Source organism: Setaria viridis, chromosome 2 (genome assembly GCF_005286985.2).
Source record: "Setaria viridis chromosome 2, Setaria_viridis_v4.0, whole genome shotgun sequence".
NCBI classification, from domain to species: domain Eukaryota; kingdom Viridiplantae; phylum Streptophyta; class Magnoliopsida; order Poales; family Poaceae; genus Setaria; species Setaria viridis.
Genome location: NC_048264.2, coordinates 43,536,077 through 43,550,330, shown reverse-complemented (window position 1 = coordinate 43,550,330; position 14,254 = coordinate 43,536,077). Strand labels below are relative to the sequence as shown.

Sequence of the window (14,254 nt, the reverse complement as noted above, 5' to 3'; positions counted from 1 at the left end):
TTACTTAACCCCCTGTATTTCCTAAACCGGATCAAAACACACCTTGGACGCATATGCAAAACTAGATTTGCTGATGTGGTAGGTTTACTAGATGGTTTTATTGATTATGATGGACACATTAGCAGCCCTACGTCTACGTGGCAGGTTTGTTTCCCTTTCCACTAAGCCTGGGAATGGTTTGGTCTCAAACCGGTTTCGGTGGTTTGGTTTTCTTAATTGGTGTTGGTTGATTTGGTGGACAATAGGGTGACCGGTTGGAATTAGTTTGACTAATTTAAAATATTCAGTAATAGTAAAATTAGTATGGCTATATGTGTGATCTAGTCAAAAGCCGGATCCTAAAATTTAAATCTCGCGTTCACACCTAAAAATTTTAGCAAAATTAACTAAAATTTGTTCGAGATGTCTCAGAATCACAATCATCTACTTTGTGCAGATTGTTGTGGCTAGATCTACATGTGGCCCCCCACCTCGAAAGCTAGACTCTAAAACTAAAATCTCGCGTTCACACCTTATAATTTTAGCAAATTTGATTGAAATTTGTTGGAAATGTCTTAGAATGATAGTCAGCTACTTCGTGCATATTAGCATGCTTAGATCTACACGTGGGCCCACATCGAAAGCCGGACCCTAAAACTAAAACCTCGCGTCCATACCATAAAATTTTAGCGAATTTGACTAAATTTGTTGGAAATGTCGAATGACAATCAACTACTTCGTGTAGATTTATAGCTAGATCTACACGTGCGTCCCACGTCAAAAGCTAGACCTTAAAACTAAAAGCTCGCATTCACACTTTAAAATTTTAAATTTAGCTGAAATTCTACTTTATGCAAATTGGTATTGCTAGATGTTAAAAGCTAACCATATGATATATATGGAAAATAGGTTCATATAGAAAATAGGTTCTAAGTGGCTTACTGTTGGCCATTTGAGATATGAGTTTAGTTTGGTTTGTGGGCTTTTTACCACTTAGTTGGTTTGGTTTAGATATATAAGAGTAATGGGCTGGTTGGTGTGGTTTAAAATTAGTTTGGTTTGGTTTTAGGCAGTTCTCGGACCATTAGCAGCCTTACTTTCCACCGTGTTCCCTCCCCATCTCTCTATTTCACCTGCGCTTAGCTCCGCCGCCGCTTGCGGCGAGGCGTCCGTGCCTTACCTGCGTTTGCCTGTCGTGCAGCCCGAGCCACGGAAGCTAGTCCCCGGCTCCCCGCGGCGACTGACCTTGCCCTACCGCCGCCTGTTGCGCAACCCGTGCCCCCAGCGCAGCACTTGGCCATGGCTTGCCGCCGTCTAGTGCGCGCCGCACAGGCTAGCTCCCACGCCTCGGCACGGCCCTCGGCCCTACCAACTACCATGCGGCAAAGCATTATTGTTGGACGGAGGCTGATTTGGTAGGGGTGGCGCTACTGCAGCCTAAATCTTAATTGCTTTTCCAATCTGGATCCTTCTTTTAATATTGAATTAGTTAACAACTAGTAGAAAATACACAGGCGTCACAGCGCAACCATACAAGGTACGTTAAGGCTGTTCATCTCGTGGCTGGCGAAGGAATCTCACGGCGAGCGAGCGACGGCAAAACCTAATGACCGACCGCGAGTCTGCGAGCGAGACGTACGAGGGGTTTCCTGCACCTAAACATATTTGCCACGTTGGATGCTGAGGTGTCAATCTTAATCAGCAAAACCGGTTTGTAAATCCGCCATATCAGCAAACCTGACTTTACATATGCATCAAAGGTGAAGTTTCAACCGGTTTAGGAAACACAGGGGTTAAGTAAACCTTTTGTTTCTTAGAGGTTATTTGGACTTCAGCGATATGTGAGGGTAGTAATGAGGGTAGTAAATTGGACTTTTTAGAAAAAGGGGCGCCGTAAGTGAAAGAGACCTGCACCCTTTTTGAAGAATGACCTCAGAACATGAAAAAGATCAAACCCCTATTCTGCAACTATTTCATCAGCATTGCCAGGGACCTCATCTTCTATGGAGTAGGCACTGCCAGGGACGGTAACCAGCAAAGAGCTGTCATCTATTTCTTCTGTTGCCTCACTTGCCTACAGTGAAAAGGAAAAACAAAGACAAGCAATCCTGTCAGCACTTTAGAATATCAGTGAAACTGCTATGTTCATTTTTGAACTAGTATACAATTTTCCCAATCATGCTACTCTGGGCATTAAGAGTGTTTTATCTACAAAAAATACTTCTCCGTCATGCTATAGGAAATGGAATGATATCAATGTACATGCAGAAGCTAATGTAGGAGAAATACAAACACATGGGGAGCATCAAAAGATGGTAAGCAAAATTTGAACATAGCTGTTTCACTTTTAAGTGAAGAAGTTGCTCATAGGATGTGTGCTCCTTTCTATTTGGTAAAAAAAGGTTTAAAGATGATTGAAATCCAGATAGACTACTAACTTTATCCTTTTGTTGATTCAAGGCATTTTTCAGGTGCTCTTTAGCCTTCTTTCTTATTTCCTTTAGTTCCTTGTGCTGAGCTCTGGTGACCTCATAATGACAAGCCACACATAGTGTTCTCATGTTCTCAACTTTACATTCCCCTGAAAAAATCAGAAAAATCATTATGCTGTTCAAGAGTCAACTACACCAAAACTTGTGCGGATATACTGAACCTCCTCCTTTATAAACAGGTATTATGTGATCTGCATGCCAAGCATTTCCATCAGTTGGCTCACGGACAAGCTTATCTAGCCTGTGTATTGAAGCAGGGCATCAGCATCAAACCAACATATTAACAGTGACAATTATCCATATCTGATAATCTTTGGTGTGTTCAAACCATAGTACACTGCTAACCCCATGGATACACGCAAATGGGTTAACGAAACATGATGTCAATGTGCAGCACTTACAGTTTCTTTCTACTTGCAATGTTTGGAGCGGCCTTTCGGATATATTCTTCTCGTTTTTCCATGGGCAAGGGCTTAATGTGTTTGACAAGCTTGCAACAATCAAGCTTGCACTGGGAGCACTTACCACGCTCTATTTGAAACAGTGCCTACAGATTATTTAACAAGTATATGATATAACTTGCAACTTCCCTTGTATTTTTTATATAACTGAACATTAGCACTGACTATTCAATGACACCTTCAGGTTTTGTTCACATACACGGATAATCAAGAAGACTCACCTGCCGCAGGGCCCTGCCACTGGTTCTTAACCTGTATTCCTGGAAACAGGCCAGACCACAAAATAGATCTTCAAAATATTCTGGTGACTTCGAAAGCTTCCCACTGAACCCAAGTAAAACAATTTTTTCATGAGAAATATGATTTGTTTATAATAAAAAAAACATGATTTACATATGAAGACAGTTTAAGGAGTCTTTACTTGCAGAGTCCTTGACAAAGTTTGCAGAGAGGTTCATCATCAATAGTCCAGCCTTGAGTGTACTGTCTCTCTTTAGTGGTGCCATTACGCAACACCACCTGTCTCCACTCAGCATTTTCTGGCAAAGGATTACTGACATCATTCAATGGTGCGGCACGCCTCTTACTTCCCCCTTTAAGTAATCCCTAAGAAAGCGGACCAGAAAACAGGAGAAAGAGAGAGATTTTTCAAGCTGAGGAACACCAAAATAAGTACTTGTGCATTTCATGCAAGGCTCTAAAAATAGGTATATGGTGTTACTGTATTAGTTCACAGTTGCCTAATCAATTGTTCTGATTAGCCTAACAGGCAATTCTAAAGTGGCATGCATGGGCTGCTGCTCCTCGTATAGGTACTGACTACTGAGGTACAAGTAAATCTGTTTTTAGTACAATGACTTTGTGCGTTCTTGCTCTGGACATAATGAGGTTTGAGTGTGTACACCAAAACTGCTAACATTTCAAGAGGAAGTAGAAAGGTAAACTCTATTGGAATGTGAAAAATCTAGCTATACTTCAGCAGCACTAAATGCTAATTAAGGCATGAGTTGCTGTAACATGCTATCAAAATTTTTCCCATATGAACTTGTTTTACACTAAATGCTGTTTGAACCTTCAATTTAATTAAATAGTGTATTCGAGAAAAAATTAATTAAATAGCTTGATCTATAATAAGACCAACTGACATAGGAGGGTATAAACAATTATGATCCATATTCAAATATGCCATGCTGCAGAATAAAGATAGTCAAAATAGCATTTACCAGTTATAGCATTCCTCCCTAAAATATATGATGATCAATGGTTGGTGTATACGAAAGATAGAACTAGTTTTAATTGCCAGAAGAAAGCAGTTTTTGGTGATGGTAATCACATGGAGACGTTTTTTTCAGAACATTGTAATATCCTTGAGTACATCCCCATAGACTTTGTATCATTGCACAAATATATATATATATATATATATATATATATATATATATATATATATATATATATGTTGAATTTCTTTAGAAAAAAGAAACAGAACTGCTTTTGAATATATTGTGTTCATAAGCAAAGCTGGAATGTAAAGAGAAGAATCAAATGAAGAAAAAGGTGCATACCTCTGTGCTATGGTTGATACTATCTTTCAGAAAACACAACTCAAGGCTCAAGGGAAGTTGTAAAGGCTTTCCAAGCAGTCTACTCTGATCAATTGGTCTTAGTGCCAACCACTCTTTGATGAATGCTCTAAACACATTGCAAAAAGCAGGAATCTTTTTCAAGAGCAGAGTCCTTGCTTTAACATCACTGGAAGAACATGGTGAATTCAATTCTTCTGGTAGAAAGTTTTCAAAAAGTGGTTTGGGTCTTGAATCATGTCCTGGGACACAACTGTACAAGTGGATTCGGCCTGTGTGCCGGCTAACCTGCAAAAGATGATGACACTTCAGAGGAATTTACAGAAGAAACTATCCATTTACACCTCCTCAATTCTTCCCTGGATCTAGATCTCATTCCCAACTATGTATCAGCATGATTTACATCAACTATCAAGAAAGGTCAAAAGCCACCCTTCCTGATCTAAACCATTTTAGCTCACTGGGCCACCAAGATGTCCAACTTTCAGTGACATGGCATCCGTGGACATGCATAGTCAGATCAGCAACACAGGGGGTCCCTCACCGAGGCCCCTTAAATAGCCTCTATCTCCATTTTTTTGTTCTCCCCTCATTCCCATTCTCTTTTCTAAGCAAACCACATCAATATCCTAGAGAAAGACAAATCGAAAAGCGTTTTTTTTTCAAATACAACAACTACAAATCCATTTAGTCCCCAGAAAGTTGGGGTAGACTAGCTGAAACCCAACATGAGCCACCAACAGGAGTTTTTTTCCCCAAATACCAATTCAGATCTGCACTACCCCGCCAGTTGGACAAGAGTATTCTAAGATGTGTGGTCAAAAGGCATTAATGATAATGCATAGCACAAGTCATAATAATAACATAGAAATTTGTAGGTCATAGAGTGTTTTAACCTCAAAACGCAGAGACTCCACTTGAATTGGAACATCTGAAATAGGTGCAGTCTGACTGAAGCTCCCAGAATTTTCAGAAAGCCTCCTACGAGCCTACCATTTTTGAAGTGATTTAGATCACTATGTAAATGCCATATCATTAAATAAAAAAGGCAAAGCAAGTTCATTACCTTCATTGATTTACAACTTGATATTGCAGTGCAAAAGGCTGCAGCTGGCGAAAGAGAAACATCAATGCAAGATCTATCTTCAGGTACTGTTGGTGTTGAATTATTTTTCAAGGATGTGCCATAGCTTTCATCCTAATAGGGAAACAGCACAGGCAGAATCATTTGTCAATCAATCAGAAATAATAAGTGGCGAGTAGTAAGCACTTCTCAAATGTTGAACGGAGAGTCTCCTTTTACCTCAAATTCAAGAGGAATTGTCCTAATAGTGAAATCTGAGTCAAGTTCCAAATCATCGATGCCAGGAAAACATTCAATAGATATATCATCAATTTCTGAAAGGTATTTTGGTCCATGGGTCAGGTTAACACAACTCACCATTTATTTCAGGAAACAAGATAATTATTGACACAGGTTCAGCTATTTCTCAGTTAATTCTTTTGTCAGATCATGCATTTCTTGGTTAATAGTTTTCCGAAAAAAATTTACCTGTATTATGATTCTCCAAAGGATGAAGTTGGCATTGTATTTTCTCCTCAGAATTCCTGATTTCCTCAAGATGGCACACTTGATCAACCTTCCAAGAAAGAACAAAGACTTAATAAAAGAGGAATGATCCTTTCAACCTTCTGGTCCTGGTAAAGATCCCATCTCAAACAATGGACATGAACAGTGATCTAGATAGCCAGTCCTCAGCTGGGAAAGGTATGTTGAACATGACATCAAACTTTCCTCAACAAGTTCAAAAACTTCATACAAGTGCACTGGCATCTAGATTTCATTATCGCAATGTTATCTGACCAAGGGTAACCAGATGTGCGTCCCCCCAACCCCTAGTAAAAAAAGAAGCTGCTGTTGCCAATATGCCAAATTAGTGCATTCTATCAGATTTTTAAGGTACTGAATGTCGCCTGTTACATATCCCAGATTAACTAAAAATGCTGGTGGGACTACATGCTCACAGTAGCCCCTCCCAATCTTCCAAAACAATAGTATAGCATGGACAATATACAAATGATAAAAAATCAGAACTTTGTCAAAAGGAGCTGCTTCATATTTAACCTACCTCGATCTCTCTTATAGCATCTTTTTTCCCATTCATCAAAGATGAGACACGGAATAGACTCTGATTTAACTGGAGCCAGTGTGATTCATCCAATGTGTTCTGCAAGACTAACATTATTTTTTTCACTAATACAATGACAGGCTACAGGATAAATTGCAATGGAAAACAAAAGAACTAACCTTTGCACAGAATATATATATGTTGACCGCATTTGTTTGGCCACGCCTATGAGCTCTATCCTCAGCCTAATAGCAGCAGAGTGAAATATTTTATCAGCAAGCTTAATTCCACATGTGTTCACACATTAAAAATCATGACCGGGTTGACATTTCCATTCTAATCCTACCAGGATAACTATGAACATAACCAAATATTCTTACTTCTCTTTGGCTGCATTCTGTAATGGTCAAAAAGAAATTGCAACAGCAAAGACTGGAAAAAAAGACTCAGGACCTGAAGTAATTCCGAAGCTGATTTTGGGAGCTCCACGAAAACGACATTCTGAGCAGATGAGAAGTTTAAGCCAACACCACCAGCAGTAATTCCAATTATCGCAACCTTCACCTTTTTTGGGAAGAAAACAAGTCAATAATGGATAAACATTAAACCAAATTGGGGGTTAGTAGATATATGAACTAGGAAAAGTGAGGGAAATACAACAAAAATGAAGGGGGGAACCTCTGGATCCAAACGGAAAGAATCAACAGCTTCTTTCCTTTCCCTTTGAAGTGTGCTTCCATCAATGCGAACAAAATTGATCCCATTCTCAGAGACAAACACCTATGTAAAACAGTCTAAACTGTGAAATTGCCTTATCCTGGATTTCTGGTAGTCATGAAACTTGATAATACTGTTCAATATGATTTCTTTTATCTGAATAGTATGTAAGCATGAGTGCAATGATTCTCAATTATTGTTGAGAAGTACTGAAGCTGACAAACTATGAAAAGTAAAAATCAACAATTTTGATCGAAACCTTTGCTCACACTCACGAAGCTATCATCTATTATATGAATGGGATTGAGTAGTATACATATATTGAGAATCAAAATCAATCCTTTGCTTGAGGACAATCTCCTAATAGCATGATGACAGATAAAGCATATGTGAGATACATTAAACAATTTACCTGTATTCCATCTAGAACCTTTAAATGATGCGCAAATATTATTGTTTTCTGGCAACTAGACTGGGGATCCAGGTTGTGGTTAGCACCCAGTCCATTCACGATGAAATGATTTGAGAACCATTCGCTAAACCCAGATAATTTTGCAATGCCAATCTCTTGTGGGGTGAGATGCCTTGGTGATTTCTTGCAACCATCATCTGACCACAAAAATAAAGATAATCCAGTTTATGCAGAGCTACCAGAATAATCACACTAGTCATGAATGCTGAAGAGAGAAAATTACAAGGCAATCATATTATCATCATTGACATATGTAACTGAAAACTCCTGTTAGAACTTAGCACCATGAAGTTACCTTCTTCATCTTTTGTATTTTCATCATCATTGCTTTTGCAGGGCAAGTCAACTGCAAGAGTTTCATTACAACTGATAGAGTCCATCTCTTTGATGGATGACGACATGGCTGTCCTAATATCTGGTGCCTTTAGCTTCAACCTAATAATCTGTCGCCGCTTGGGGGGTAGTTCATTCAACAAGTGCTCTTTCAGTCGCCTAATCTACAACATTGAAGCAGTTTAGTTTAGCTGTTAGGGGAGCTGATGTCAATAAACCATCAAATCTCAACACAGAACATCATGGGGTTGCATGGCTTGTGACAAACAATCCAAGAGTCTTTAGTACAGCAAGCACATTATTAGGAAACGATTGCTTCATCTCTTTACATATCAGACTATGGAATAGTAGTAGAACCTTTTTCTCAGAATATTTACGAACAGTACATACTTCTCTGCAATTGCCTTTGAACCAATAAAAATCTCAATGTAGAGGGTACACTCATAAATAATCAACTAAAGAATTGCATTAAAAAAAGTACTGTGCAATTGGCAGCTCAAAGAAGAGAGCAAATTCCCTCTTTGCCACCCAAACTTGTACTTATCCCTTCCATGCCATTGAAAAATATATGCCCCCTTTGCTGCCATTAATTTTACATGCCACTACTGTTATATGTGTCTTAAAACTTGCTCATTGCACCTCTGGACGCTGTCAGGTTTTTATATATTGCCCATTTTACCCCAGGCGCTATCTGTGGAACCTTTCCTTCCCAATGGATCCTCCACTAGCCTACATGCTGTGCCTGCCCCGTCGCCTGTTGCCGCGGCCGCGCCCATCCTTCCAAGTGAACTCATCAGGGGCCACACCCACTCGCTCAATTCAGCGTTCCCAGGTTGCACCCCCTCACTCCGCCAGACTCCCCAAGGGCCACACCCACCCCTCCATCATCTGTCTGTCTCCAAGTCGTGCCCACCCCTCTGTCTGCTGCCTCCATTTGCCTGCCAGCTGCAAGTCGCGCCTCCAATTTTCAGGGGGGCAGGACAGGCAGTGGCAAAGGGAGATGAACGGGCAGGCCGTATCAAGGCTGCTGATGACCTGAGGAGACCTAGCAGGCTAATACTCCTTGAGTGCAGTGGCAGAGAGATAATAAAGCATCCTTGAATGCAATGGCGGAGAAGGAAAGTGTCCAGAAATTGCCCCGTCACATTTACAGGGGTAAAGCCACATAAGCAGAAATCTAACATGAAAATAACGGTAGTGGTAGTAGCATGTACAGGACCTAAAATTAAAACTGATGGCATACAAGTGAACCTATATTTTCAGATGGCATACAGGGGTATATGTTTTGATGGCATAGAAGTAATTTGCTCCTAAAAGAAATCCATGGGCTAGTATCATCAAACAGTTATTTGTGTAAATCTACGAGTTAACATAATATATAGCAACAAACAGTATGGATAAAACTGCCATGATGGAGCATAGGTAATGAATTCACTGATCACAGAAAGCTATGCATTCAAGCTGAAGTAGCAGAAAGAGCAAGAAGAAACCATGACTGTTTGACTGAGCAAAACATTTAACTCTGTCAACCGTGCACCCTTAGAGTAGTCACCCTTAGAGTAGTCCTGCATATATAATAAATTACCAACTTAAATGACATGAAAAATATTTCCATAAAGATACTAGTAGCAAGGTTGGCGTTCTATTTCATAGCATATAATTTATAACACCTGCTCTATTGGGCTTTTATGTTGTAAACCCCTACAATTCTTAATACATTAGCAGAGCTCCAGCTGTTTCTTTACAGGAGGGAAAAATAGCTGTAAAAAAGCTTTTTTCATGAATTATTTCATCATTTTGTATGTTTAATTTCTACATGCAGAGCACAGATTTTACCCCACATCGCAAACAGCAACTCCGCATTCCAGAGGAGACATAGACTAATGAATAGAACTAGTAACAGTAATACCTTAAATGATTTTCCCTGATAACTTCGAGCAACATGCAGTGAGCAATATTTCTTTGCATAGTCAAATTTATTATTGCCAAGCATACGGGGCCTGAAAGCAGTGGGGTAGGGTGATCAACAACAATATTGTGACAGAAAAATGAAAAGAGCTTCATATGACCAGTACAGTACGGTGCCATTTTCTTTTACTTACCATAACATATTTATCTGGTGGTAGATATCAAAAGGTCTATTAACACCTAGGAGAAAATAATTAGTAAGTCACAACTGACAATTTTAAAAAATATACTCAAGTACAGCAACATATAGTGAAATGGTTTAACAGATTTTCTGGATCTCAGTCTATAATAATTGAATCCTTCAATTAAGAAATCATTGAGATAAAACATGCTACAGAGCAGAAAACTGCACTTGAAGTTTTCACAACATCCTCAGCATGAGAAACACAGGCAATAAGCTTTGACAGACAAGTGAAAATATCGCATCTCATTCCATAACATAATCAGTGCACGCGCTCAGCATGTAACACATTAGACAGTCTAATGTGTTACGTGTTGAGCACATGTACTGATTATACAAGATCAATGTAAAATTATGTCATATCCACATTTATGTCCACAGGGTAACTGCTCACAGTAATCATTGCCATTGATATTACTCACAAAGGATGTGACCATAAAAGGCACCAAGATCTATTTGTTGTTGCTGAAATGCTGAAATCATCAAATGATCTAAACAAAACGTATCTCATATCACAACTATTTTCATGTATCCTGGTTGAAATATAAAAAGTACAATTTCAATAGCACAAGGAACTTTAAGAGGAGTTTGGTGGATATCTTTACAACCTTGACAGAGAGGGTGTCCCCGAGAGCAATACAATGCGCTCAATTTTTGAAGCTAGATGCAGCACAGCTTCTGTCTATCACAAGACAAGCGAGTCAGTACAAGAAGGGAGTGGAATGGTCATACATCAGACTAGTAATATGAAAATCTAAATTCATCAGATGTAGTAACTAGTTCCTTTTCGATAATGCATATAGTCATGTGGAGAATCAAGTTGAATGATGAAGAAAAGTGGAAATTCACTAAATCAGCTCAAAGCCCATTTATCTAAAAGGAAAGTAAAACTAAAAGTTATGATCTCAGATAGAAATAATAATAGGAAGTGTCAAATAACAAAGAACTAAATCTCGTGCATAGACTGAGGCATCCAAGAGTTGTATGCTTGTACTGAAACATCAGATTGTTTCCTGATTATATCAATACCTCGTATTTTTCTACTTTCTTCTTCGTGCAGCGTATATTGTGTGATTCATCAACTATCATCAGTGCCCATGTTTTATTCGCCATGCTCTCCCTAAGGCGACTTAGCATCTGGTATGAAATAATCACTGCCCTTGGGGTAGCACTTAAATGTTCAAGACTGTCTTGACGACCAAATACTGAAAATAAAAAAATAGCAATAGATATAATTTAAGCATCCAAATAATGCAGTCCTTATACAAAAGAGGAAATAGTAGGTGCACAAGAGTATATTGGTGAACATATGCACAGCCCATCCTTTGGATCCAATCTGAATGGTTTAAGTCAGAGGTGTGGATATAGTCTAATTAAAAGGGATGAGATTGAGTTTGTGCTTCCTCTATCCGAAAATAGGTATATCTTAACTGGAAACAAAGATCAAAAGAATATATTCAGAACGGGTGGGCCAATCACACGAGGGAGAAGTGATAAGATAAAACAGTGGCCTTCGCTGATCACATATTTTTATTCTCTGTGTACAAACATATGTAATTTACACTTAAAGAATCAAAACATCCTAGACTTGAACAGATGAGCTATGCAAGCAATTAGCTTAGCTTGCGACTCAATATCACATCTTTTGATCAAAAAATTATATACATATCAGCTAATCTATCATAGTGTTGCTTCACAGGGATATAACATTTCAACCATCTGCTGATATCAAAATTTCAGTTTTTTTTACATGATGAACATAAAAGGTGAGATTGATATAATATAGTGCAGGATTCCAGGCTTTACTAGATGACAGGGTACGTGCTAATGAATTTTATGACAAAAAAAATGCAACAAAAAGCATATACTCCTTAGTTCAGCTTGAATCACAAGCAAGTGAAGAACCTAGAGCTGGAGGGTTACAATACAGAACGTGTGATCAGACAAGATTGGTAGTTCAAAATTATGACTAAATGGATTTGTACAATTTACTAACAGGTGCGATAAATACCAGTTTTCATATCAAGAAAAGCAAAGATGCTCCATACCAAGGTGAATATCTTTTGGCATAAATGAAGGATCCCAACGCTCCAATTCCTCCGCCCAAGTATAACGCAATACAGCTGGACACACTATTAATATAGAACCCTCATCCTTGAAGCAGCATGCTATTGCAATTGCCTGCATTAAAATGCATGAGAATGTACACCCTCCCTCCCTCGCTCACTATAAGCAAATTGGCAAGCTTATTTATATTGGCAGGTTTATTCATATTTCTAAAAGAAAGTCTTAATATTCGAGATAAAATTATTACTGTTGTTCAATTAGTGCTGCAAACTTTTCATATCAGTGTGCCACTAACCTTGCCAGACAGTAGCATTTTGTTGCCTGTGAAAACAATAATACTCTATGCATCCACACAAGTATATCCCCAAGTACTCATGCACAAAACAGCAGGAGTTGCAATATGCAAGCACGCATGTCATATGCTCACCTGGAGAGTCTTGCCAAGACCCATCTCATCTGCGATCAGGCAGCGTCCACGCCTTTGAAGCCCAAATCTCACACCTTCAAGTTGGAAGGGTAAAAGAGCATCTTTTACTTGCTGTGGCAGCTTCTTGAGAAGCTCGTCCACTTCTTTATCATAAGCCCATTTCTGGCCAGGCAACATAGGGATATTCTGAATAACTCTCTTTGTGTTATAAGGTATATCTTCCACAACAGCCCCTGGCAATTTCTTCAGGCATTTCAACACCACATCATAGTCCACGAGCTTAAATACAGGATGAAGATGGCCACTTTGACTTAGTGACTGTGTTTCAGAGTATTGTACAGCCTAACAGTGCCAACATTAAAGGGGAAAAAATCAGTTCCAATTCTCTACCAAAATCCTTATCATTCACGAAAAGACAGAGAGAAATATTAACGTTATATCATCTGAACATGCCCACCATCCCCCTCCAATTTTATTTTGCTTGATTTTCAGTTGTTATTGAACTGCAGGGGAAAAGAATAGGCTAAATGGTCCATCCATCGTTCCTTAAACATTCCTAGAACGATCCAGACAAATGGAATCAAAGAACAACCAGTTATCAATCAACTCTCGTAGATGTCCACGAATTTGCCAAACTGGTGCCAAGAAACACGAAAATCACCAGAATCTCGCAAACAAGTGCATAGTGGTACCCACGGAAACAGAATTTCAGAAGTAGCTCATCAGTTGTACATCCTGATCAAAGCAGAAACCAGAATAAGACGTCTAATGCCTATGTCAGGCAAGAACCAATGCGAACCATACCGAAGCCGCAGCGAGGCTGTCCTGGACGGCGCCGAGGCAGTCGGCCTCCCCAGGGTAGGCCTTGCCTTCCGCCGGCTCCACGGCCACCAAGAACTCGTCGGGACTGCACACCTCAAGAACCACCTTGAACCCCACCGGCGGCTGAGGCGGAGTCGGCGGCGGCTGCGGTGGAGAAGGGCGCGGGGGCAGCGGCGCAGACCGATGCTGGGGCGCGGGCGGGGCGATTCTTGGGCACTTGGCGAGCCTCCACTCGGCGGAGGAGGCGGCAGTGTCGTAGGCGGGGAATGTGGGCGTGCCGGCGGCGGGGAAGGCGGTGGTGGCGTAGGAGGTGGAGGCGGTGGCGGCCGCGGCCGCGGCTTCCGCGATGCGCTTTCGCTTCTCGAGGGCCGCGAGGCGGTTGGCCTCTGCGCGGCGCCGCTGCTCCTCCGTGATCTGCATGGGCAACGCCCACGGCTACACTAGGGTCGTGGCTTTGCGATTCGAACGGCGTTGGGGTTCGGCAATTTCGGGGAATGAGGAGCGGGAGGAAGGGCGGTTGGGGGAGGAAGACTGGAAGAGGGCGGGAGGGAAAGAGGGGAGAGAGGAGGTCATCATATGTTGGGCTCAGCCCATTTAGCAGCAGATACAGAGCAAATCTCACT

At 40.4% G+C, this 14,254-nt stretch overlaps 1 protein-coding gene across 1 annotated transcript; it reads right to left on the bottom strand.

Annotated features, from left to right (window-relative positions):
* Nucleotides 1-1,707: 1,707 nt before the first annotated feature.
* On the bottom strand, nucleotides 1,708-14,254 carry LOC117843858 (uncharacterized). Its single transcript, XM_034724598.2, has 25 exons — nucleotides 13,614-14,254; nucleotides 12,810-13,151; nucleotides 12,364-12,496; nucleotides 11,345-11,520; nucleotides 10,924-10,997; nucleotides 10,269-10,304; nucleotides 10,076-10,166; nucleotides 9,657-9,731; nucleotides 8,129-8,330; nucleotides 7,774-7,970; nucleotides 7,323-7,424; nucleotides 7,098-7,208; nucleotides 6,824-6,889; nucleotides 6,645-6,743; nucleotides 6,068-6,155; nucleotides 5,819-5,913; nucleotides 5,582-5,713; nucleotides 5,412-5,504; nucleotides 4,498-4,803; nucleotides 3,354-3,538; nucleotides 3,154-3,256; nucleotides 2,873-3,018; nucleotides 2,633-2,712; nucleotides 2,418-2,560; nucleotides 1,708-2,053 (listed from the first exon to the last, which is right to left on the bottom strand). Exons 1-25 carry the CDS (start codon nucleotides 14,049-14,051, stop codon nucleotides 1,937-1,939), a joined length of 3,630 nt encoding a protein of 1,209 aa, XP_034580489.1. The 5' UTR covers nucleotides 14,052-14,254; the 3' UTR covers nucleotides 1,708-1,936.